Source organism: Tigriopus californicus, chromosome 8 (genome assembly GCF_007210705.1).
Source record: "Tigriopus californicus strain San Diego chromosome 8, Tcal_SD_v2.1, whole genome shotgun sequence".
NCBI lineage: Eukaryota > Metazoa > Arthropoda > Copepoda > Harpacticoida > Harpacticidae > Tigriopus > Tigriopus californicus.
The window spans coordinates 5,520,065-5,545,514 of NC_081447.1; the positions used below are offsets into that span (position 1 = coordinate 5,520,065).

A 25,450-nucleotide genomic window follows, 5' to 3' on the forward strand; every position below is an offset into this window, starting at 1 on the left:
TTAACGAGCAAGAAGTGCTTTGCTTCCAGGTTCTCAAGCTCGTGCACACAAGTCACTTTGTTGCCTCTGAAATCCAATATATCCGTAGCGTTTCCCTACCCAAGACAAATCAATCAACTGCAATTCTGGACAGCTTGACTAATAGGCAACCCCATTTTTAAAAACTAGACCAAACTAAAGTAAGGAGACAATCACAGAAGTGCACTTTACTTGCTATGCAGAATTAATTCCCGACTTGGATCATAGTGTATCTTCGGTACACTGAGCGCCTTTAGTATTTGATATTCCCTTTGATTCAATTCAACCACTTTAGATAACATTTGAGGTACTTAAGTGCTTTATTTCGTGAAATATGCTAGCCTTCAGTTGTGAGGGCATGTCGGAGCATGATCCTTTTGGTGGTTTAGCGTAACATTAACCAAGGTTTGGTATCAAAGTGTCTCGGATCTCTGTAGGAACGCCATTTTTGCGAGCGTGTCGATATGCGTTGATGGAGACTGAACACACGCGTTTTTACCTCATGGCTTTGAGTATCAAAGCTTTGGGTAAGATTGAGATGAAGAGGACAGGTGATCAGATTGCGTGAAAAATAACTGGGTTCGGGGCATTTGTTTTCTTTTTCGTCTCGAAAGGAATGTCTTCCTCATCTTTAAGCCATCAGTGTGGGCAGACGGAATATCCGGGCAATCAAGAGAGATTCTTCATAAAGTTCATTCACTTCTAATATGGCCCACGATCCCAGTCCAAAGAAATACAAGTCCGCTGTGCACAGTATACTGTGCAGTGCATGTTCTACTGGGGCACATGCACAAGGCATGATGATCTTCAGTGGGTTTGTCGTGCCGCTTTATCAGATTTTGACAGAAAATAAGCCAGCTAGCTCGTTCCTAGCAGGGGAGATCATCGAAGATGGCCAAAACGCCATCCCCTGTAGAGCTTCGTATTAGTTTCCATTCCTTATTAGGCCTCCATAGACCGGCCAAGACGACCGGCCACCACCAGCCTCCTGTCCAACAACTACGAGTATCTCCGGTGTATGCCGTCACTACAGCTTAGTTAGACTAGAAGCAGTTAAGTATGTAAGTGCGACCCTTTCCTTGTTCGTACGGCAACAGGAGTAATACGTCGGGTAGCAAAAGTAGTTTGTAGTTGAGGCAAATCTGTATGTACATGGAAGCCTCGCTTTCAAGCTTAGTCAGGTTGCCAACAACTCAAGTCACTCATTCACGCACTCCATCCCGGATTCAAGATGATCGGAACGCAAGGATCCCCCAACCGGCCAAGATGAATAATTCAGAAGCAAAACTTGGGCTTTCATTGAACTCGAAAATACAAATACACTCTCGGGTTACTTGCCGTTTTGGGTGAAAAACTCATAATACAAGCAGTACCCACAGCACAAGCAATACGCGGATCATTGAATGAGTTCCGTCAATCAAAGCAATATCATGGAGAGCATCTTCATTGGTGTTGTCTTTGTTTGTGTGAACAAGATGATTGTGATTATTATGGGAACACGGAGGGGGTAGATGAAACAGAACAGTGGGCAACCTCTTCTTACTTCTATTCTCCTTATGAGCTTTTGCCTTCCTTTTTCCTCTCATCCCGGAGATTGTCAAAGCCTAAAACACTCCTAGTTAGAGCAATCTCCATTCTTTAGGGCTCACTTTCATTTTGCAATTGTTTATCACCTTACATGCGCCCCTTCTTAAGCTTTTGAGGAAAGTGACCAAAAGCAGATGACACTTTGTCGATTGTTACTGTTACCAGAAGGCGTTTGTGGACAATCGATAAAACCACACGGTTGACTTTTAGACCATTAGTCAATTTAATTTTTTTTCATTTGCTCAAGTTCTTAGCGTTCTGCTGCGAAATATTTCTTTTTGGCATTGTTTTCTCTCACATAAATGTCTGGGCTAGGGTAGTCGCCGTCGTTAAATACTTTAAAATTTCTGGTCGTCACTTTCAGTTTTACTTGAGGTACAAATGAGCGGCAGCCTTTGCTGATCTCCGTGTATGAAATTACATAGAATTGAAAGTGACGATAAATGAACAACGTACATGTGCTGGACGTGCAAGAAATCATAAAACTTAGGCCAAATCCGGCATAAAACTTCCCTTTTACGATATCCCCTTTCAGTGTGTTTGAAGTGGAGATGCAGATGCATCTCATTTTGAGACTGGAACAAATTCCAAATTTTAGAACCGTGTGCGTCCAGCCATTACGCGGGCACTCATACACTCAAAAAGCTTCCCTTGCTGACGTAGACCCGCAGTTTGGCTCAATGGCTCGAAAAATTGGAGATCACCTTCAGGCAAGAATTGCTTTTCTATTCACTGTTATGTGTTTGGACCCTTGCCCGGTTGTAAAGTTGCTCTGAGCTAACTCGATGACAGGTCTCTTTCACAGAATATTTTCTTCAATATCCAGCAAAAAAATGAAGAATTGTACGTTCCACACTCTCATACACAACTAGCAACGTTAAACAGTCGGCGGTCCTATCTGGCTACAATAAGTCTTTACTTGATGGCAGGATGCAAATGAGCATGGAGAAATGCATGAATAGCATATTCATATCTACACAACTGAGGAAATGTTGCTCATGAATGAAGATTTTTTACGGTTTCCAATGATTTATCTTCGATTCACGTGGTTTAGTACTTTGTCAAAACTGGGTTTGGTGAAGGTTCCAATTTGGTTGGTTGATTTATTTCTTGATTCGTACCCTTGCTTGTGGGCTTTATCCAAATGCCAAGAAATTATTCAATACAGATGCTCTTTAAACAGTCAGTTATGCCCAACTATGATTAGGATAAGCCACCAGACCATTACGTAATTGTAAAAAGACGGATAATGGATCCGTCCCGAAAAAAACGGTCTCTTGAATTGGAGCTCGTCGGTTCTTATCACAGAGATAACGCAAGAATAATGTGAATGTCAATACAACGACCTACTGTACGTAGGAGTATTGTCTGAGAGGTATTTGTTCTAAAAGCCTTGTCATATCGTCCCTTACAACCCCAGTCTGGACCCCTTTTATTCTGAATGTGCCTTAGATGTTCGACAACTAACATGTTTGGAGCTTAATCCATTGGGAGACGCGGCTACGGTTACCATTTGGGCTAATTAGGCTGTGTCTGGTTACGCAAATACTGGACCAACGGGCTAATGATGTCTTTGGTATCTCAGACCTCTGGGAAAAAAGGCCACCCGATTTAGAACAAGTCACGAAGAGCTGCAAAATACAATGCTTCCACGTTGGCATAACGGCCTCTTTTTTGAAAAGAGCTTAGTATACTACTGATGAGAGAACGTGAAAGGGGAGCGAATATGGCCTGTTTTTTAGGGCACAGGTGGCAACAAAGGCGTGATAAAGTGAGAAGATGGAACCAAAAAACATCTTCCAAGTTAACGAGTGTGAAAGTTCGGGTCCTGATTAGGACGAGCCTTTCAGCACACCGAGCAAATAAACCCCCCGCAAGAAAGGCAAATAACTTGGAACTTCCCATCCAATGGGGAACAACGAACAGGACACGACATAGTAGTTCTTTCTCTTCTCCCAATTGTTAGCATTAGAGTTAGATTGATAGTTTCGTTGGTCTTTACTCCCCTGTCTCACCCAAATCGTTGGTCTTTGTTCCAGTTCTTACGAGGGTTGGGACAACCCTTTCCGTCCTGAAGGACAGCTCAGTCACGAAGCGGAGGAGCTCTTACGTCTATGGCGCGAGGGCAAACTGAAGCATGCTGATGGCACGCCCATCAAAGACGAACCAGACGCAGCTTTCCTTGAATCCACGGCCCAAGCTCAGAAGAATCAGTCCAACAACCTTCAAGCCAATGGGAAGAGCTCGGCCAATCCCGGCAGCAGTGGCAGTAAAGGCGCCAGCGAAGGCAATGGGAACAGCAGTAATGGCGATATGAAGAATGGCGGGAAACCGCTGACCACAGACACGGTGAAACGTGAAAACATGCCTCAACTTGGCACCCCTGGAAGGGTGCAGCACGTCACCCTCGGGGATGACAAAGGGCCCAAGAAGAAGAAAGGCTGCTGCACGATTATGTGAAACTAAGACCACGTGCTTTTGAGTGTACGATTTGAATGCTTGGCGGAGCGATAATGACGTGGGGAAAAAAGAGGGGAAAAAGAAGGATAAGTATCGGGCCAAAAGTGAGGTTGTGGCTTTGTTTAAGGTTTCCTTGGAACAATTTGTCAAGGCTCCCACACACAAGGACTGCCACAAGCTGCAAATTTTGGTCGACGATTACGACGACGACGCTGTGAAACATTTGTGCCATGATTAATTGACTGAAGTTTCTGAAAAGACCGAGGAGAAATTCACTGCTACCGCTTTGCTCTGCACCACAATATTCAAATCAATCACAACCCTCAAGAGCACGGGGTGTGTCATGATCGGCCTTCAGTCTAAAATCTGAACGGCAAGACTTGAGGCACCCAATCCAAAAATATATGGCACTTCATCCTCGTCTTGGTTACGGTAAAATCAAGGATGAATGCTTCATCCGGCTCGGTGATGATCATCATATGAATACTTCTACGAATACTAATACAACTATGATAATTGAACAATTATACGATTACTTTTACGATGCTTCCCAAAGAATGCTTGTCGAGAGAGGTGGATATCCAGTACGACGATGAAACGATGGAGGAAAAGCAAAAGATGACTATTTTTGTACGTCAAGAAAAAAAAAGATACAGAATTCTGTCTCGTTCTTGTAGTCCTTCTGCAGACCTTTTCTCTCTTCACCTTAGTCGCAAAAAAAATATTACAAGCTCATTTCGTTCTCTGCCTCCCCCATTTTCCCCAGAGATTTTTTTTTCATCACAAATCCTCCCGAAGAAAAAAGAAAAACGAGACCACGCCCATTGGATGTGTAAAGAAAGAACAACAACAACAGCACCTGCAGCCTGACTCATTAAAGATGGCCGAAAATAGGCTTGATTCACAAGAAAGCGGAACTCTAGAACACTTTCAATTTGTTTTGTCAGATCATTAACGGTATTTATGTTCCCAACATCATCATCAACTTCTTCTTGAACAACAAACATCACCATACTTTTACTACTGTACGTACACACCTCGATCCCCAATTCCCAAACACCATCTTCTACAACTACAAACAAAAAGATGTATTCGATTTCTTGTTGCTGCTGCTGCTACTACTACTACTACTAAGGCTGCTATGGCTGCCGCTACTGTCCCTATTGCTAGAGTACTTTGCACATACGAAGGATATGTTTGTATCCGCGGGTCTCGCTGTTTCACGATCATATATGTTTCATGTATATGGAAATGCTGTTGATAATAGCTTGGCACCAATTTGAAAGCAACCAAACCAAGGCCGTGTTTCTCCCTGACGAGAAGCCAATCAAAACTGAACCACAAACACCCGTTTGCTAATAGAGAAGCTCACTTTTCCGGAATTTCCCCATTCTCAGCTTCCTTTCTTTATCACAAGCTCGTTTACAGTACGATTTAGTTACAGACAAATGAAAATAAAATATCTAGTCATCAGTATGATAAAGTAAAGATTCAATTCGTTGACTGATTTTCGACCTTTAGTTCAGGATGTTCATTGAGAGCCATCACCCTTTCTGGAACCTATATGTACGAGTAGATGGTGAATATTTTAAACCTATCGTCAATAATACACAAATATACAGAAATGCATTCGCTCCTACTTTTATTGCTTCAACAATTGTATTGACTGGAAATAATAGGTATAATAGGTACTTGGGATAGGTCAGAGTCTCTAAAGCTTTTTAAAATTCAAATTGACTTTCACTCATCAGCAACCTAATCAACCTTGTTTCCGTATCAAATCTAATTATGAGTGCACGAGTACTTTTAGTTTCAGTCAGGACAAAAGCTCTAGTCTTATTCATATATTTCTTAAATTAAAAAAGGCATGATATTAAAAGTTGTTTCTAGATTTTAAAGTGGAATCATGTAATCGCTAAAACACATAAATCTGCACAAGCAAATGATTGAGCTAAAAACATATTGAAGAGATGACTACATACTCCATGCTTAACATTTCCTCACGTCAATAGGATTAATCAGTTTGGATAATTATCAAATTGGGAGGGCTAAATTTGATTAATCTAATGTCACAATTTCCGTTTTAATATAGTAAAAGTCTTGTTGTTTGTTTAATTACTTTTGTTGACAAATTAACGAGAATTCTGCGTTTATCCGATAAATCAGGGTGTCATCGTTGAAAACGGAACATCAATTAAAGTAACAACGCAACCTTTTCCCTAAGAGATAAGGTCGATTTTGCCCAACCCTCAAACAAAGCCCAGTTTTAGTGATGGCATCCGTGACATTAATCTTTTTAATCTCTATCACCGTTTTAGTTGTGGTCTTCCTCCTCTTTTGGGCTTTAGATTTGCTAAAAAGCAAACTTGCCGAAAGATCCCAAGAAAAGGTTCGGTCTCAATCTCTTGCCGACAACACTCAGCATTTAGACAAAAAACCTCTCATAGTTCCCATACGAAATGACTTGGAACTTCTAAGGCGAGAACCTTTTGCTTCTAACATTCAAGAGTGCTTGGTGATCGTTCTTAGTAATGAAAGTAAGACTGCCGGTGTGTGTGCTTACCTCAACGATCTGGAGGTTGATTATTTTGTGGAGGATTTTCCCCCCTGTTGCCAAAGATATCCCAATGAGCATGCTCTAAGATCATTTTTGGGTGCTATGAATACCTTCTCCGATAAATGGGTCTATGCTGAGGCGGTAACTTACCTTCACAACGATTTCGACCTCATCAAGTAAGATCCGCCAACTTAGGCTTGTCGGAGGTGTCTCTTTTTGATGGATGTTCCTCATTTTAGATCCGTTAATACCCAAGGGACCAGGCATGCTCGTCTTGTGGGGAAATACGAGGCCAAGTATTACTATCGAGTAATCCCGCAATGGACCGAGAACTTCGTTTGTGACAATGTACGCATTTGCATTTTAAGAGAGCTTAGAAATGCGAGGCAGTCTTGGAAGATGTCTTTCATTTCAGATTGAACTTGAAGAATACTGGGAAAATATGGTCGAATTCACAAAGAGGTTATTGAAAGCATCGGAATTTTCCAGTCCTAAACTTTGGAAGCGGTTTCCGTTGAACCATTGGAAACGTAAACAGATATTCTTCAAGGCCGATGATTTCCATCAGGTTCCTCATCCGGGAGCAATGGACAACATTCGTAGACAAACGCCTAATCTTCTACCTCAAGTCCAAGAGGAAACAACAGCTGTCTTGGTCCCGATTGATTAAATACTTCATCATGATTCATTCACAGCGTTTTGATAGCCTTTCAATCAATGGCTCCCAAACCAATGGTGTCTATTGACCATTGATACAACCAGCCATATTCCTTCTCGTCAAGTTGGAACCTAGAAAAACGTACGCTATGGTAGATTACCGTGGTCGCATGTTGCAGCTAAAAGACCCTTCTCAAAATGCACTCTCGCGTATTTGGGACCAATTCACGCTATGGTTTGAAACCATTTTTTTTACCCACTTCAAATGATACCAATTTTCCGAAGGTCAATGCCTTACTAACTTAACTCACATCTGGATGAATTGATTTTGAAGAATTGAAGAAACGAGGCTAGTCTCTTGTTCATGATTTATTTGTGTTCTATCAACATTGAAAATTGTACCATTACACACTGAATAAGATCCCCGTCTCACAAAACCCTGGGTTGTACGCATCTGGGAAGGCCCTTCAAGGCTTATCCGAAGTATTATCAGAAGAGGAAGCACCATCAGATTCTCTCATTCGAAGATAACCGTCCACAAATTCTTGCATGGTGATCTCGCCGTCGTTGTCGTCATCCAGCTTGCCAAAGATTTCCGTGGCCCTCTTGGCCACCATCAGACTCGACACGTCCTTGTGGCCTTCGACTTGTTCCATGGTCTCCATGATGGTGGCAATTTCCTTTAGGTTAATGGAACCTGAGGAGTCCACATCGTATAGCCTGAATGCCCATTGGAGTTTCTCCACATCGGAACGACAAGAAGCCACATCCAAGGCCATGAGAAACTCTTTAAAGTCCAGAAAGCCGTTGCCGTCGTTGTCGAATATACGGAAAATGTGGTTGCAAAAGATTTCCGAGTCTCCGTTGGGAAAAATCTGTTTGAATAGGGAATGGAGGTGAGCTTTGGTTAGGCGTCCGTTGGGACACGTCTGACGGAACCCTTTGAACCACTTCTTGATGTTTTCCTTTGGGTAATTGGTATGATGCAAGCAAAACTCCAGATCGTCCTCGGTGAGCTCATTACCTGAAATGTTTTGAAACAAACCTCTCTGCTTTCAAAACAAGTTCAATTCAGAATCAACGACTCATCTTACCGGTTGGAACCCATTTTTTGCGGGACTCGGCAAACGGATCTTCTCCGTCTTGATCCTTGTCGGTTTTGTCCTTACGAGAGGATTTATTGCGATCCTTTTTCTTACGTTTCTCCACCTCCTTCCGATTTGGGATCCATTTTGCATTGCAGTCCAAGGCTCGGATCACTCGCCGGTCGTAGATGTTGTCCCACAAGCCGTACATCTCGGGGATTTTCTTCAACTTTACGTTCAAGTGACGAGTATTAGCCTCGTCCAATTGGATTCGCTCTCGCTCTCGATCATCACTCTGAAACCCAGCATCAGGAGATAGAAGTGACCAGAAGTCATCAAAGTGCCCAAAGTTCTGTCAATGTTGGATGCCGAAGTGGAACTCATTTGTCGTTTTCCTGATTTTGCTTGAGGTGATAACACGCTTACTGTCAATGGAAATCAAGCTTTATGGCTGTTTTGTGAACCATAGGACATTCTATGGAACTCAAATGGCCCTCAAGGTCTGCGGGTGGGAGTAAGGTTGTTGTTGCATTTATGACTTCAACACTGGGCTCGGGATCACGCTCCATAATAAAGTCATAAAATTGGATAAGTGCCCACTAATGTGAGTTTGGGAACGGAAACTTGCCGACCTCGACCTACTGTGGATTGAGGAATTCAGGGGGGTTAGTAACTAGTACATACCTCAATTTCGTTTTTATCGTAGATCCGTCGTCCCCAGCCAACATCCATCGATCCCCCGGCTAAAGTCTCGTCGAGCCAATCCTTTTTGGGGGTTCGACTTTTCTCATATTGAGCGTACTTCCAAATGTGCCACTTATTTTCCACTTTGGTTGGTCGTCGATTATTCACTTGGTTTTTGAAGGCTTGGACCACAGCGGCCGCGGCCTCTTTGTCCTTCTTAACGTCCCTGGGTTTGAGGTTGGCTCTGATTTGGTTCTTGAGCCGCTCCAACTCACGAGACTCACTGTCCTCTTCATCGGATGAGGATGGACATGGTAGGCGCCGAATTTCATTATCAGCTGTGTCTGTGATGGTAATATCCGGGGTTTCTGGCTCGGGTAAGATCACCTCCACCTCCAGAGCATCAATCTCGACTCCCAGGGGCTCCTCATCAGCCTGAGGACTCGGAGACTCCATGACAGGTATTTGTATGAAAATGTCCTTTTTATCACTTTTGGCTGGTGATCGCTTTTTGGACGAATCACTCCTCTCCTTGTTTGTTGTTCCTTGCTTCAGAGCCCTTCTCCGTTGACTGGCGGCCTTTCGGCTCTCGAAAGGCTTTACTTTATTGCTTCCCTGACTAATGACAACCGGAGACGCAATGGAACTTGTTTGGCTGGACTTGAATTTGACACTGGGAGCCATGATAGCCGTGCCTACCACTCCACCACTCCCGCTGTTGTTGTTGTTGTTGTTGCTTCCTCCTCCTCCTCCTCCTCCTCCTCCTCTTACCCCTCCCCCTTCTCCGTATTGAGCGAAATATTTCAGGTCCCCATTACTGGAAGTGGCTGTCGCGGATTGCTTGGTCTTGGTCGAGTCTAACCGCCTAAGAACTCGTTGAGATCGTTGAGCCACTTTCTTACCCGTACTTTGGATCTGTTTGGAGAACTCCGGTTTGTACAAAGTGATTTGAGTTCGTTTCTGCTCGTCTGGAGCCTTGGAACTATCAACGACCACGATGGTGGGCAAATTGGAAATGCGGGATTCCCCGGGGTTGTGCATTGCCGCCATCATCGCTGATACGGAGTTCTCTCGTGAGGAGTAACGGGTTGCCGAACTCCTCCGGGCCTTGAATGGATCACCGCAAAAAAGTGATCTAGAGTGCACTGTCGACTGTTTGCTCGGGGATTGTGTTGGAAATAGCTCTAGGTAGACGGGCCGACATGGTTCCCTCACCAGTTTGGTAGATCTGGATGGCACCACTCCGTCCGTGGCTTTCGTCCTCTTTCTCTGTCTCAACACCCTCTACTTACACTCAACTCTTGTTGAATTTCCCAGCATTGTTGCGTGATCGACCCTTCGATGAGAGCGTAAGGGACCAGGAGGTCTTGTGGTAAAGGACATAATCAGGCCCATGTAATCTACAATTGTAAGTGTTGATATGCGTTAAAATCAATGGCGGACACTAATTGCTCAAAAGGAGCAAAGGTGGAAAGTTGCAAGTAAGCCTTTTTATTTCGCAGAAAATACCTTTCATGTAAATGTTGCCCTACTTGTAAATGCTGCCGAGAGGAAATCAGCTTGTTAGAGGCCCGTGTGCCCTTGTTCCACGGCGATCAGCTCACCGTAGATATCTGTGCCGACCGAGAGTGCCATGACGCCGACGACAAAACCACCTCTGCTATGTTGGGCAAGGTGCTTTGATGTGAACAGACGGAACAAAACTCTCCCAACACATGAGGCTTTGGGACCAAAACTTTGGTCCCCCCCTTTTCTCGTCATGTGTTGACGGGGCAACTCGCTCTTACCTGGACCAGTCCACGAGTAGCCTGAGGTTTGACTTGAACAATCAGTTGGGTAGGTCGCTTAAAGCAGCAACGGTGGTTGAGGCGCCTGTTTCCTTCACCTCGATCCTTCTTCACCATTGTACGAGGGGTTAATGAGAATTTGGGACCATTTTTTTCCGGCGAGAACGACGCCGTCAAGCATACTTCCAAATCTATGGATCGTCGTCTGCCTGGGAACTTCATGATTGGGAACACACAAGACATGACCGAGTGAGGGCAGGACGCGTCCCACAAAAATATGAGGCCCTCTGACTGAATTGGAATGGGAAGACAGGTGCCAATAATCGGATGTTCCAAAGTTATTGGAAAATCCATTCAGCTGTTCCTCTTTGGTTTGTACCATAATAATGTGGCTGTCAATCCTCAATCAATCCTGATGGCTCAAAGGCTGGAAAAAGGCACGCTATGAAATTAGCAATCAACAATTATTGTACCGAAATAACCGGAGTCTGTCTTCTGGCAGCCATTAACAACAGACAGGCGAGACAAAAATATTTGTCAGTTTAAACCTGTCTTTAATCTACGATCGTCTTAAACGGCGCTTAAGTGACCCTTCATGGGCACCTTGCTAGCTTCTCGTTGTTATGAACGTCCCTTTCATTTATAGGATCTAGCTAGAATCATGACTCGGAAAATCTTGTCCCATCTACTACCAGAGTGTCGCTACAGAAAGAGTAATAATGCTTATCAAACTGAGTTTATTCCCCACATTTCGCGATTAACAAATAATTTGAGCATTAAACCCTCGGAACTTTCTTGTAACATAATGATTGAAATGCTGTTTTTTTGGTTTATCTTGATCATTACTGGACTCTAACTTTGTTGCCATGTACTTTCTAGGTAGTGATTCTTATGTTTTGTTTTCCGTCTTGTCAGGTTGGGGACAAAGGCGTTTCTAGGAAACAAAAGCCGATAAATTTAGTAGAGCAGATCCAAAGGACTCTAACAGGTAAAACCAAGCAGAAACCCCACACGAACACCATTTCCCAATACTCTATGGTGCTGATTATGGTTCGGAAATCAGCTATCATGTCGCAAAAAAACAAGAACAGATTTGACCCTACAAAAACACGGGTATTGAACCATGAGAAATGACCGGTACTTGACGCATGTTTTCTGACCATGAAGGCCCATGCTTACATATGTGAGTGATGGCATCGAGCAAGTCAATATTGCAGGATTGGTTCTTTCCATCAAATTAAAATTTAATCTCAGGAGCGCTTTCTCTCGTAATGCTCACCAATGAAAGTGAAATTGAAAAAAAAATGGAAACTAGTGTTTTTAATAGATTCGAAACGACGATCCACGAGATGAAACAAGTATATGTGAAACACTTGTTCAATTTAGCAAACCGATAACCAGTAGTCCAGTTCGCGAGAGGAGAAACATGCTATCCATGCTGTCATGAGATTCATGACAAAAATCTCGGATAAATGAAAATACGTCATCAATTCGGATTGTTCGCCTTCATATTTGGAACTTACCTGGGTTTCATGTACATGTTCCTAACGGAACTGGAACCGGTGAGGACTTGTTTTACGATGTCTTTGTGGTTGTCTTCACTCATCATAAACCTCTTCGAGTCAATTAGATATCAGAGGATGCAAAACAATGCCCTCCACCGTTGCTTTGTCCTACGTGTCTTTGCCAAAAGTGTCCTGAATGCCCGATTCGCAAGCGGAATTGTCACACGGCCTCGCGACCTCGAGAAGAAAAAAGGCGTTACCCGTGCTATCCTCACAAACTCGTCATGACCACGTTTGATCGGGGTGGTATTGGCAACAAGATGAGTGAATATGCCACGTTATTAGCAATAACAACGATGTCCGGCTACTATCCAGCCGTCTCTCAGGTAAACCATTTCACTTCGGGAACACGTTTGGGATAAACAATGTGCCAAAATAAAACCATATTCGTATAAAAAGGGACATTTTGAAATCAAGAGACCAAAAAGGAAAACGTTTTCAGTTAAATATATGCCAACTTTCCATTTATCCCAGTCGTGTTTTATTTTTCATTATGTCTGCAATTTTAGTGATTGTTGTTCTTTAGACACTCTACGATGTGCTGAGTGAAGCATTTTCCAACATAAATCACTTGCCTTTTAATGTTTCCGATGAATGCATTGACGTGGTGCGCTACCTGGACCCAGGAGGTGATCCCAAAGTGGTGGATCTGTTCTTGAATAAGCACGCTGGAAAGTATCCCTACATTCATCTGATCAATTATCCTAATGCTGTGAGGGTGTTCCATAAGATGTATCACGTGCTAAAGCACCAATTCACCTTCAAGCGAAAGTAAGGAACAAGTACACGATCCCGTATTAAATCGGACCATCTCGTGATAACTCCCTTGGGTGTTCCAGAGTATTTGAGCTGGCTAGCCAGTTTGTTGATTTGGTGGGTCTGGACTTGCAATATGAGATCCCAAACCCCATATTTGTAGGAATCCATGTTCGCCGCATTGCCTACGATCACCATTTACAAATCACTCAAAATGGATCGCTTGTTGAGGTGGAATATTTCAAGAGAGCCATTACCGCTCTTCAAGACTCACTAAACCTCACGAATGAAAATGCAATGAACCGAGTAACCGTCAAGCTGAAATTCAATGAACATCTTAATCCTTCAGTCGCTTAACCAAACTCATGCTTTTTCAGATGGTTTTCTTTGTCACATCTGACGACGAAAAATGGTGCAAACGGGTTTTCTTTGACATTGAAGCCGTCTTGTTCTTCCCATCGGACTTTTACCGCAAAATGCCAGTGGTGTCCAAGGCTCACTTCGATTTGTGTATTATGTCTCTCTGCAACCATTCAATCTATGACTATGGGACCTTTGGGTTTTGGGGTGCATATCTAGCGGGAGGGCACACCATTTTAGCCCATAATATTGGAACTGGGAACAACACAGAAGTGGAAACCATCAAGCAAGCAAATCTACCCAACTGGCACTTTATTGATGCTCATCCACCTCCTGTGGAACCAAAACCGGACTATTCGTCATTATACCGGCGAGTTTGACGTATTTCGTTTTATTTGTTGGATGTATGAGATGAAATGTGTAGTTTTAAGAGTTTGAAATTGTATCATGATTCGGCTACTCGAATGCGATAAAGAAAAAGATCAAATATTTTCATGGCATGAGCCGGAATGTAATGAAAGGAAATGGCCTCCTTGGAATAAGCGTGATCCCCCTGTAAAGAGCAGAGACATTGGATTTAGTCTTCAATAAAAAAAAAGATATCCCGAACACTCTCACTCACAAATGATAAAGGTTCGTAAATGTAACGGAACAACCAGTAAATTCGCTTCTTCTTGTTTTCTTTGTACAGTAGGAAAGTGGGATCCAGGGGAAAGAAACGATGTCCACCCATGGCATCCGTCGTGTTCATCGCAACCACTCCCACTTTTTCCAGGCACCGCCCAAGTTGAACGTCCTCGGAAGGAGAGGAAAGTTGATTGCACTCGTTCCGGGTCTCATTTCGAAAGCCATTGACGATGAAGCGTTTGAGTGACTCGCGGGAGAGAAGATAGCCTGAAAGAATTCAGTTTCACATTGAAGAGCTTAATGACTACGTTAGGTCTCAAAGGCAACTTAAACTTAGGAGGGGAAAACCCGCGCTAGATACGAGAAAGGTTCGTTCATAAAGTTGAGGGAACTTGAATTTTCATTGAACATGAGACACTTTTAAGGTAAAAAAAAGGAGTAAAAGAAGTGCTTGTCTTAATATCGGTGCAAGTTAGCTAGGTTGGAATAGCAAAACAGCGCACCCTGACGGTCAGAATGGACACAAGTTTTTCGAAGAGCCTAAGAACCGTATGGGGAAACCACTTTCGTTTCAGCCATAGTAAGATTAAGACCTTTACCTGCTCCACCGCTCATGTAGCCTTGTGTCACAAAGGGTTTGAATCGGCAACCAAAATAAGCTGGATCTTGTGGAGAGTATTGTGAGGCGAACTTACGAAGGTTTTCCACTATGACATAGGTGTCGTCATCTGCCTTAAAGAACCAGTCATATCCGGCGCTAGAAGAAACACATCGATTTGGGCTCATAGTTGAAGCACAACTTCAACTTGACCTTACAAGTGGTTGTTGTAAATGTACTCCAAAGAGAGTTGAGTTTTCGTCCATAAATTCTTCCGGTCTTCCGTCACCTCCAAAGCCACAAATGAATCATCTTCAGGGTCTAGGATCAAATCAAAGGAACAAGTAAAATCTTTCGTAATGTTTGCTTCTTTCGACCAAGCAATTCCTTGCCTGGCCTTAACTAACAAACTCGACAAAACAAGGCTCAAACTGTAAACATCCTGAACCGACTATTCTAAGGAACATGTTTTCCATGGAACAAAAGTCCATATGATTCCTTTCCATACCTTTCTCACTCGTCATGAAGAGCAACTTATCACATCGCCGTCCCCATGTTTCTTTCACAGCTGCAGCTTGAGTGTTTTTATTCATGGGGTACGTCAAGATCCAACACAAGATCTTGCCTCCTGCTCTCTTGGATCTATCCTCTAAAACTTCATCCATGGCCTCGTTCCATTGACTCAAGCGAAGAATCGTAAGGAGAGACAACAACGCCAAACAAACCAAGCCATTCCGGACAAGCACTAAAAAGACACGACAAATTATGCACTTGTGAGCTTAAGACTATTCATCTTCATTGAAACTTTGTCGCACTTCGAGGGCCTCTCAATTGACACACACTTCGCCATAATCGCCTCATTTGGAACATTGGGACAGACTTGCACAATGTATGACAACAAATTGACTGACATTGATGATCTCGAAAACCGATTGAGAAATATCTGTTTGGTCCAAAAGGAGCGGCAGTGATAAACGTGTGCGAATTGTCACAATAATCACCTGTTCCCTGAACGTAACAATTGTTCATTTTTTTTCCACTGAACGATATTGTTCCGCATCTACAGAGAAACACACTTTACACACTCAATACATTTAGCAGTACCCTCTGTGCTAATGACAAGACACCACCAGGGAATATGTTTTCCTACTTTGGAATGATACCGTGACTTTTTGGGGAGGCGAAACACTGAAAACGTAATCCATGCCCCGTTTCCCTCCGACCGGTTTTTCATCTTTCTAAATCTGTCGCTTCGCTTTTCATCATGGCTTATTAAGCAAACCCCAAATTCGTTGCCAATCGTAAAGGGTTCAAGTTCATGTTTCTTTGCAAGGGATCGCATTTTGTCAATGGGACTTTCCCATCGCACGTTAAATAGCCCATCGGGGACATTTTGGAGCGACAGTTTTTATCAATGGCTGAAGCATTCATTCCGGAGAGTTGTTTACGCCAATCGAGCGCACTTTCGAAGGGATCGATTTTGTTGTTTTGACTCGTGAAGATTTTTGACAAAATCGACATCCGAGTGGAAAGGTCCATTTCCAAATCCAGAAACGTCAACAACTTCCTCATCGTATCTTCTCGATTCCCGTGGAGGTCTTCGAATCGGATGGCCCTGGGTAAGAAAAAAAAGCTTTGGCCAAAAAATCAACCGATTTGTGTATTGACATGACGAACAATACCAAACATGGCCAGGGAATTGTGCTCTTAGACTTCTGAATGAAGTCCAATCGTCACTCAGATGTCGGCAAAGTGTCGTCGAGCAATGGCAACTCAAGAATTGAGCACAACTCTTGATGGTATCCATTCGAGATTGCAACGTTCCACGGGGATCTCGGATCAAAAAGAGCACTCTCATGTCCATTCTGGAACAAACAATGGACAGTCACATAATGAGTGGATTCTTTTGAAAACATATTAGAATGTATGACAGATTCACCCTCTGTCCTTCAGCAATTCTTCAAGATGATGCAAGCGCAATCTGAGGATTCTCATGACTTGAATATTGTAGTTCTGACATTGATGCTGGAGGTATCCTTGGTCAAAGCAGTCCGAATTTCTGAGACTGGAACATCCTTTAAGAATGCTGGGGTTGCTCTGGAATTGGCGAGGCCATTGAAAGCGGGCATGGTACAAGTATTTGGCTGAAAAAATAATCACGGTGATTTATTCCAAGCGATTATCCCTTGGCCATCTCCAACGATCAATTACCTAACACTGGATTTCGATACTCGCATTTTAACAATGCCTCGATCACTCGTTTAGCTTCTATTGTGTCCGAGACGGTTTCTACTTGACGGCCTCCGAAGTAATGGAGAGGTTCTTGATGGAAATACGCATTCAAATGCTTGAGCAGGATGGATGATAGAGTCCCAGATCCCGCACCCCAAGTCGACATGATCTGCTTCCGTAACAAACATCAATCGTTTCCGGATTTTGACTCCCTTAACTGCGATCTACTCACAACGATCTTCTTGGGTTGATTGTTCCGATTTTTCACATCTCGCATTCCAATTTNCTCGCATTTTAACAATGCCTCGATCACTCGTTTAGCTTCTATTGTGTCCGAGACGGTTTCTACTTGACGGCCTCCAAAGTAATGGAGAGGTTCTTGATGGAAATACGCATTCAAATGCTTGAGCAGGATGGATGATAGAGTCCCAGATCCCGCTCCCCAAGTCGACATGATCTGCTTCCGTAACAAACATCAATCGTTTCCGGATTTTGACTCTTTTAACTGCGATCTACTCACAACGATCTTCTTGGGTTGATTGTTCCGATTTTTCACATCTCGCATTCCAATTTGAATATCTTCGTACAAATTGTCATCCTCGGGGAATCCTACTCCAATCAACTTGGTGAGAGATACCATTGAGATCAAAGCGACACTTAGAACCACAGACTTCAAAGAAGGAGGTCGCATGGTATTGGACTGTCAAATTATTCTGCCAACGCTTGTGCAACTCATATTTTCGATCAAGTTATCATTCAACGCTTTTATGTTGCACAACTGTTTTGAGCAAATCGATTGGAGATAGATCGAATTGGGAAGAAATATAGCAAATGCATGGCTACGCAAATGTGCTTTTTTTCTCACCAGGGTAAGTGATATCTGATAATTTGTGCTTTGGTTATTGTCAAAGGATTCCTTGAGGCCTTTCTTCTAGCGAATCAGTATGTTCGTTATCGAACCAGGATCGAATTTCACGCGTCATATCTGTGTGTAAGCGTGAGAGTTTTGAGTTTGCATCTGGGAATGACCGTAAATCTTTTGGCATAAGTTCATGAGCAAGAAGCTACAAAAAACGTGCTCGATCACATCAATTCAGAATACTCTGTTAACAAAATTTGGCTCTTTCTTTGCAATGCGTTATATTGATTGATTGCTCTCATTGCAAAACTTATCGGTCCCTCGAGAATGTTTCGTTCTGAATTCGCATCCTGAATTCTTCGAATATCTTGGCAGGATTCGTAACAGACAATTAATTTCAGGGGGATTGTAAACGACAAATAGCAACCATTCCTTGCATCAAGGAAGTCAATTGTGACCACTTTGGGCACGACATTTAAGAATTTCTGGAAAATTTGAATAAAATGGTTAATCTCCAAGCATCGAAATGTTGGAGTAAAGATGAAATTGGACCGATGTTTGTAGAGGGAAAACGGGGGCATCGAATTTTGCACAGACTTTGTTTTCATATTTCATGAAAAAAATCGATTTAAAGGGAATAAACGCCGAAACAAAAAACCCAGGTTTATACATAAACTTACCCTTGTGGTGAATTGAAGGAATGCAGTTGTAATGACTAAAGATCAACGATTTTTTTTTCTTTTCACATTCTGCTTTTAAGTCAATCTGTAATCTAAAACCATGTTGAGCTTACATGCTTTTTTAAACTACACGCTGTTGTTTAGCTAATCATGTGCCATTTCAAATGACTCTTCGAGGGTGGTGTCTAATTCGATCGGAGAACAACATCCGAAATGATTCACCAACAATGTCAACTTAATGTGTCAAAATCCAGGCAGAAATTTTGATACGATTCGCAACTTCTCATCGTGCACAATTAATTTGAGGTCTTTAAAGATTGGCTTTTTCCCTCATAATTTTGTGCTTCCTACGAGGCATGTCAATGATTTTAGTTTTTAGTTTAGTAGTGTCGTATACTCACGATAACAAAACTAAATTAAAAACTACGCCAAGCCGTCATACACAAGATGTCAGATTAATACAAAAGTCAAAAATATTTCAAAACATAAATTGTATTGATTCATGAAAATAGCCGAGAAATTTTCCAGAAAAATGACAATGACATTTAACAAAAAACATTATTGGTAAATTTTCTCCTTAAATGTGACATGTTTTGTGTTCGCCAAAGTCTATGACGTCTTCCATTGAAACATGAGCAGTACGGATTTTACCAATTCATGGATTGCTTCTACTGACAACATACGACTATCCATATCTGCAATACGCTCAAAAAACATCAGGGGTCACTTCAATGCGATCAGTCTCTCGGAACCATCTAAGAAAACCCCTCGGCCGTAAAAACGCTCGTGGCAATTCCTTCTTTGTGCGCTTGGTGCCATACTGGAACACACTGAATTTGGATCCTCGCCACGCACCGACCCTCTTTGGCTTCAAGAAGGGACTGTCCATAGTGCTTGCGGAGTGACTACTATCTATGTACTCGTTTCGTCCTTCTATCTCTTGTTACTATCGATTAAGTGTTTACCCTTCCCTCTTTACACGATGCAAAGTGTCATGAGTGGAATTTTACTATGCAATACAATTAATATCTCCATAAATTTGAATAAAGCTCCATTCTTTGTCACAATTTCACTAAAACTTTGATTATTCCACCATAATATTCTAGAAGCAAATGCTCATAATAGCAAGTGACATGAAAACACAAAATTGCAGTTACATTATCATGCTCTGTCCCAGGTCTCACAAACGATCTCGTAGTTGTCTCTGTATTGTTACGATCGTGTCGTATGGCATTATTAACACCTTCAGAATCCCAAAAAAGGAATGTGAGTGGTTTTTGTTTAGTCCAGTAATCCTTATAATAAAAAGTGAGAAAATTGAATGGAATGGACACAATATTGACATTTGCCACTCTGATTGTTTTTTCATTGTTTATAGTGGGGTAGTTCTTTGATTTGACTACTCTCACCCTCACAAAAGTTGTCATGAGATATTATTGCTTTTTGGGCAAGAATTAGGATATTTGTCGTTAAACTGTTTAAAAAATGGTTTCATGAAGTTGCAAATGGATAAATCATACCTTCCAATTAATAATATTAGGATGCTTTGTTGATGACTAGACCTAAAGAAAAAAGGTGAGCACCCACGTAAAACCTTGATTTTTATCTTATTTTGTCAAATTTGAGAAAAAATACCTTAATCTTCATTTTGGGAGAACACAACCTTTAACAACCTTTCTTGGTTCCTGGATAATTCGACACATCGAAAAACTTGACACAGGAAGACTCGGCACATCAGAATACTCGACGCATTAAAATCGATGCATCGCAAAACTCAAAACATTGGAAAACTCGACAAAAAACATGCAACAGATGGGAACAAACAAGACTGCCTGAAACTATTTGCTAACAGTCTTAATTGAGGATAATTGGAAATGGATATAGGTTATACATCCTAAAGGTGCTAATACTTCTGCTATAACAAGTTTGGCACTAGTATAAAACACATTGGTTAAGCCATCAAAAGATTCATCAATAAAGTTCGAACTGTGAGATTTCATTTTTGTTGTGTTCTCCAATGAGTCGAATTTTTCCATCGAGTCTTCCTGTGTTAGTTTTCAGGTGCCAAGTTTTCCGATGTGTCGAGATTTCATGTGTTATTTTTCAAAATTTTGGACAATTTGCCCAAGCTACCCAAGATTTAAAAAATAGGCCAGCTCAACTATGTTTTAGTTTGTAAATGGTATACTTTTTCCATCAGGAACCTAAGTTTTATCCAAATTTAGTTTATCCTATTTGTATGCTGCCCAATACTACCCATAATTATTCGCAAAAGCAGGTATTTTGACCCAATTGAAAGCATGGGGCATGTTTGAGTACTATTTATATTTTTTTATGCTGAATCTTTTGCCATGACAATGCTTTTATTCAATAGATAAAATAAGATAGTTAAGATAAATTCAAGATAAAATTGAATACCTTTTTTCCATCTTTTTTGGTAAGTTTTATTATGTTGGTTTATTCACGGACTTCCTTAACGCTACTTACATATAGAAGGAAAGAAATCAAATAAAACTGCATGCTGAAACATTCTTGACTTTGATTTTTTACATAAAGAATGTACTTTTTGTGTTATGTGGTGTTGACTCAGAGAAAGTTTTGTTTAACATTAGTCTATTGAATGATATTATATTTCAAATAGGACCACTTATTTTCAATCCCTACAATCATCTTCCAAACATCTTAATCTTTGTGCCACAGCATTTTTGGCATATTGCTTCTATGTGTTAAAATTTTATTGTAAATTTGATCATTTATACGAGTTTTAAACTACTAAAAGGGCCCTTGCAATTTTTTTTGGGGGGGAGGTTATACACAGGTTTATCAGTTTTATACAATCTAACACAAACTGAAAGCAAACGTTCAAAAGGTCTATGTTGGTCTACTGTAAATATTTTAGGAATGTTTGTCAGATACTTAGTATTTCAACAAGTGATTTCAAATATTTTGTAAATTCACCAGTATTATCAACGTCATGAATTCTTAAACTTAATGTTGTGCCCATCTATATCTCAGCTCCTTTTTTCTTTTCTGGTTTTGAATTATTTTTTTTCTCTGTCCTTAGTCTTCTCGTTTTTTGTTGAATATGTTTTATATTAGTGTTTTGATATTATACTCCTATTTTCCAAGGATCATTTAGGAATACATTATATTCGATATTATCGATTGATTTATAAGCCCGATTTTTTAGTGCTCAAGGCATTTCCAAAAGCATAAATTAAGCTTTTGACATTACTCAATATAGTACTTGTTTGTTGGTTCGACATTCTTATTTTTTGATCAAAAATGTTTCGGGAAATCTGAAAAAAATATGTGTTCTGATAGCCCTCCCAATTTTCCCTCTACTGACGTTTAATGTTCAATTTAGAGCCCTTTTCCACCCACAGTTATGAAAATTGCTCTCTTTTAACTTCTACGTAATTGGAGACGAAAAAATGAGGAAGGAAATAAATGATGATGTATTTGGAATTGCGGTGATAGGAGGTGATATTTGTATTGTATGTTTGGTATTTGACAACGTTTAATGCATTCAAACTAATGGCTAAACTCGCCTTTGAAAGGTAATATAATTGATACTGTGTACGCAAGACATGGAGTATCTGGCCCATCTGTAACGAGAAACCTAATTACGAACTTCAAGAAAAATGTCATTATTTTTTAATAACCCATGATTGCATATGATTAGTCGAGGGAAATAACTTCACGTCTTTCGTTCAAACATCAGCGATTAATCGGAAACAAACCCTTTGAGCTTGTCCTCAATCTCCTTAAGAACTAACCCATCGGTGAAATTTCTAATTGGCACAGAGTGTCTTTCCATATGAGGAAGGGGAATATTTTTTCAAAACCGAACCTGCCTCCAAATTGACAATTGCTCAGAAGGATCTCTTCTCAAAAACATCTTACATGACGCCGGAACCATGATCATCATTTTGTGACACCCGAGGCCGTTGTCACCAAAGCCAGCAAACCATATTGTAAGTATGATATTTCATGCATATCCCACCTTTTATTACCCCTCATCTCCCATTTCGAGACCAGTCTGTTGGAGTACGTACTGCACAGTATTCAAATACTCCCTACTTGAGATTCGGATACGACGAGTTCGAGTCCCCAAATTCCTTGGCGGAGAGGGTAATGATGAGATGGATGTCGTCGACGCCTTGGACGTAACCGTGAGTCTGTGTCAAGGTAATAGCGCTGTTGTTCCTTGCCAATATTTTGTCATCAATCCCGATTTGAACGCGGAAACCGTCCAAAGCATCCGTGTCGCGTCTCGTTCAGCATGAGAGACGAGAGACGAAGCGTTTGGGCTGGGACTAATTACTAACCAATTCCACATAAATCTCAAAACACTCCATAGACTAGCCCGGCTTTGGTATTGTAAACGGCATGAAATTTACTTCGTCTAATTTTGGAGTACTGGTACTTGGGCCTGAGAGTGAATTGAACAAGTCGGGGGAAATGCCGATGTCACGATTAAGCGAGTCATGTCAAATGATGCGACAAACTTGGTGGCAACAAAGAAACTTCAAGTTTGTTCATGATGCACTTGCTTACCAGAGCCCTCTCTCTCTTGGAAATATGGGATGCAGAACAGGACGAATCTAACCTCACATTTGAATTTAGTTGGGTGGGAATTGCGAATTCAGCTTGAATGATAATGGAGGGCAATTGCCCATGGCCTCCGATTTGCAATGTCTCTGTTCGAGGAGACAAAGAAATTCAATCCTTGGCGTTCATGTCACGCTTGATTTCATGGGGCGCCCAAGTTAAGGCGTCCTTCAAGGGTTTGTTTTTATTCCTGTTTCTCAGTAAAAAGAAAGAAGAGAAAGACCAGAATGGATAAAGCACCTTCCATGTCATGAGTCGAATCTTTGAGAATGGAAATGCGTTAAATGTTGGTACAAGAAGTGGGAAATAAAGTATACTTGAGAATCAAATGGACAGGAATCACGAGAGGTTGGGACAGACTCATCAAATGTCTGTGATAAATTATGCCCACTGTAATTACTCGAGGTTTTAATAGTGTTGATGAAGCTACTGATGAGAGAGAGTTAGTGCACATTAGGAAAAGGTTCCAATTAGAGGACTTGATGAAGAGAAGAAGGAAGATGTCGATTTCCATGTCCTGGAGCAAAAGGGTTGATATTGAAGATGCCGAAATGTAATAGGGACGGAAATACAAAGGCTGTTTCTAAATCTTTCGTCATGCTCTTATGACATGACAATTTTCCTTGGTTAAGTTGGTCAGATGGCCATTCTTTTCCAGGACACAGAATGAAAGAAAATTATTTTTATGTCACTAGGGCAAGTTTTGCAAACACGGTTGCACTCCTTGGCTTGTCAGTTCTCTAATTGGTTTGACTTCGGTTTCTTTACTTTAGCAATGCAGTGAAGGAAAAGGGGAAAATAATGGAGGCATTCTGTCAATTTGTCGACTTTCAAGTTTCGTTTCGCTTTCACGTTGGCCACTTGGTCAATGACCAAGTTGATGATGATCAGATGTTGCAAATGAGTCATTACAGCACAACAAAATACCGGTGCACACAAAGTCGTGTAGTAAGTAATAACACGCGGGTAACAGATTTAGGTCATGGTTCCTTCAATCGAAGCTAATTGTCACGAGTTGGGGGTGTAATTATTGCATCGAGAGCAACAACTCTTCAATGAGTCGAAACCGCTCGAAATGACCGCGTCACGGATGTGTCGTCTTGCCCAGGACAATACAGTATATGTAATACTCATGTGTAATGAATGGCCACTGGAACTGGTTCGATTGACCTCGGAAATAGATCGTGTAGCAAGATCGCTGACATATTTCCAAACACAACAAAAGGAGGCTCAGTTTGATATCTACGAACAGTAGTTCTTGCCTCAGATATGTACGCGATGATTGAGCAAAAATTAAAGTCAAAGGAAGATCTCTCTACAGACTTGGACTGGCTAATGAAGTCTGGCTGATTGTGAATTAAAAGTCAACTAATTCGCGATCTAATTTCTTTGCATGATCCCAGATGTCTGAGGGGACAGGTGAATGATAGTAGGAAGTAAAGTGTTCTTACGCACGTGAAAAAATGGGAGGGGAAAGAAAAGAAGAAGGCGGACAGAGTGTGAATCACTCGTCCCTCGGAGGAATCCGATCGAGAGCAAGAAACCGACGGCATCTGTTCAAACCATGAAAGTGTGGTTTGGTTTTGTCAGATTTGCTCGTCTTGCCTCGTCTTCTTTAGGTTTTTTTTTTCTTCTCTTTCTCTCTTCAGTGGGATTCATCCATCGTGGAAGTCCATTAGAGACAAGCAAATATGCAATCCCACCCACCTGGTCCAATGTACTTGTTGTACCCTCTTTCTTTGGCATGGGTGGAAGGGATACACGCTGCTGCGGTGCAGTTCAACCATATAATACACGAAAGCCACCGAAATGTAGTAATAGTCGAAAGAAAGTGACCTCGGGAACAAAGTAATCAGGGAAGTATAATCCCCATTGTCAGGCGTGTTGGTTTTGTCGGCGGTGAGCTAAGTTGATTATCATGAATTAACAAGCATGCAAAAAATGCACGTGGACAATGAACATTTTTATACAGCAACGCGCCTTTGGACATTTGAGGGGATGTTTTTGCTATTGGTACTAACAAGTTCATCGTGTTGAACTGGCTAACCCTTCTTAGGTCGCTAGAAAAACGGGAAATAATTTTCAGGCACAGATGTGTCGGTCTTTAAACAGAGTGCCACTGCATACATATACGTAGGTAAAGGGCGCGCCGAACCATGCTCGTGTATGTACATATATGTGTGAGTGTGTGCTTTTTATGTGCACTATGTATGTATGCAGGCATGTGGCGAGAAGAAGGACTGTGAAGAAGGGAGCATCCTCAGCTTGATCACGGCCTCTCCGTGGACTCAGTCCTCGTTCGTCCTCTTCAGAGCGCTCTCGTT

The 25,450-nt window shown here is 41.6% G+C and overlaps 5 protein-coding genes across 9 annotated transcripts in view; 3 read left to right on the forward strand and 2 right to left on the reverse strand.

Annotated features, from left to right (window-relative positions):
* LOC131885472 (uncharacterized) overlaps positions 1–5,560 on the forward strand; it is a 22,024-nt gene extending 16,464 nt beyond the window's left edge. For both annotated transcript variants that reach the window (XM_059233532.1, XM_059233531.1), the window contains exon 3: positions 3,645–5,560. In XM_059233532.1, coding sequence (XP_059089515.1) covers positions 3,645–4,065 — 421 coding nt within the window. In that variant the 3' untranslated portion in view covers positions 4,066–5,560. The remainder of the gene's footprint in view (positions 1–3,644) is intronic.
* Positions 5,561–6,299: 739 nt separating this feature from the next.
* LOC131885488 (uncharacterized) lies at positions 6,300–7,647 on the forward strand. The gene is made up of 3 exons (XM_059233549.1): positions 6,300–6,798; positions 6,862–6,970; positions 7,038–7,647. Exons 1-3 carry the CDS (start codon positions 6,338–6,340, stop codon positions 7,290–7,292), a joined length of 825 nt encoding a protein of 274 aa, XP_059089532.1. The 5' UTR covers positions 6,300–6,337; the 3' UTR covers positions 7,293–7,647.
* Positions 7,646–9,790, reverse strand: LOC131885487 (uncharacterized). Its single transcript, XM_059233548.1, has 3 exons — positions 9,049–9,790; positions 8,374–8,659; positions 7,646–8,303 (listed from the first exon to the last, which is right to left on the reverse strand). The coding sequence occupies exons 1-3, from the start codon at positions 9,730–9,732 to the stop codon at positions 7,747–7,749; spliced, it is 1,527 nt and encodes a 508-aa protein (XP_059089531.1). The 5' UTR covers positions 9,733–9,790; the 3' UTR covers positions 7,646–7,746.
* A 2,420-nt stretch (positions 9,791–12,210) lies between these two features.
* On the forward strand, positions 12,211–13,926 carry LOC131885589 (galactoside alpha-(1,2)-fucosyltransferase 2-like). The gene is made up of 5 exons (XM_059233673.1): positions 12,211–12,397; positions 12,466–12,726; positions 12,927–13,171; positions 13,240–13,462; positions 13,534–13,926. The coding sequence occupies exons 1-5, from the start codon at positions 12,308–12,310 to the stop codon at positions 13,894–13,896; spliced, it is 1,182 nt and encodes a 393-aa protein (XP_059089656.1). The 5' UTR covers positions 12,211–12,307; the 3' UTR covers positions 13,897–13,926.
* An 11-nt stretch (positions 13,927–13,937) lies between these two features.
* LOC131885590 (glycoprotein-N-acetylgalactosamine 3-beta-galactosyltransferase 1-like) lies at positions 13,938–17,258 on the reverse strand. 4 transcript variants are annotated; one of them, XM_059233676.1, is made up of 10 exons: positions 17,206–17,258; positions 16,953–17,142; positions 16,681–16,885; positions 16,424–16,606; positions 15,743–16,356; positions 15,250–15,486; positions 14,960–15,062; positions 14,743–14,900; positions 14,139–14,410; positions 13,938–14,069 (listed from the first exon to the last, which is right to left on the reverse strand). In XM_059233676.1, the coding sequence occupies exons 5-10, from the start codon at positions 15,768–15,770 to the stop codon at positions 13,962–13,964; spliced, it is 906 nt and encodes a 301-aa protein (XP_059089659.1). In that variant the 5' UTR covers positions 15,771–16,356; positions 16,424–16,606; positions 16,681–16,885; positions 16,953–17,142; positions 17,206–17,258; the 3' UTR covers positions 13,938–13,961. The 4 variants fall into 4 exon arrangements, with proteins under 4 accessions (XP_059089659.1, XP_059089660.1, XP_059089658.1 ...); XM_059233677.1 differs by having other exon boundaries at positions 15,743–16,606; XM_059233675.1 differs by lacking the exons at positions 15,743–16,356; positions 16,424–16,606; positions 16,681–16,885; positions 16,953–17,142; positions 17,206–17,258 and adding an exon at positions 15,557–15,730.
* Positions 17,259–25,450: the final 8,192 nt, after the last annotated feature.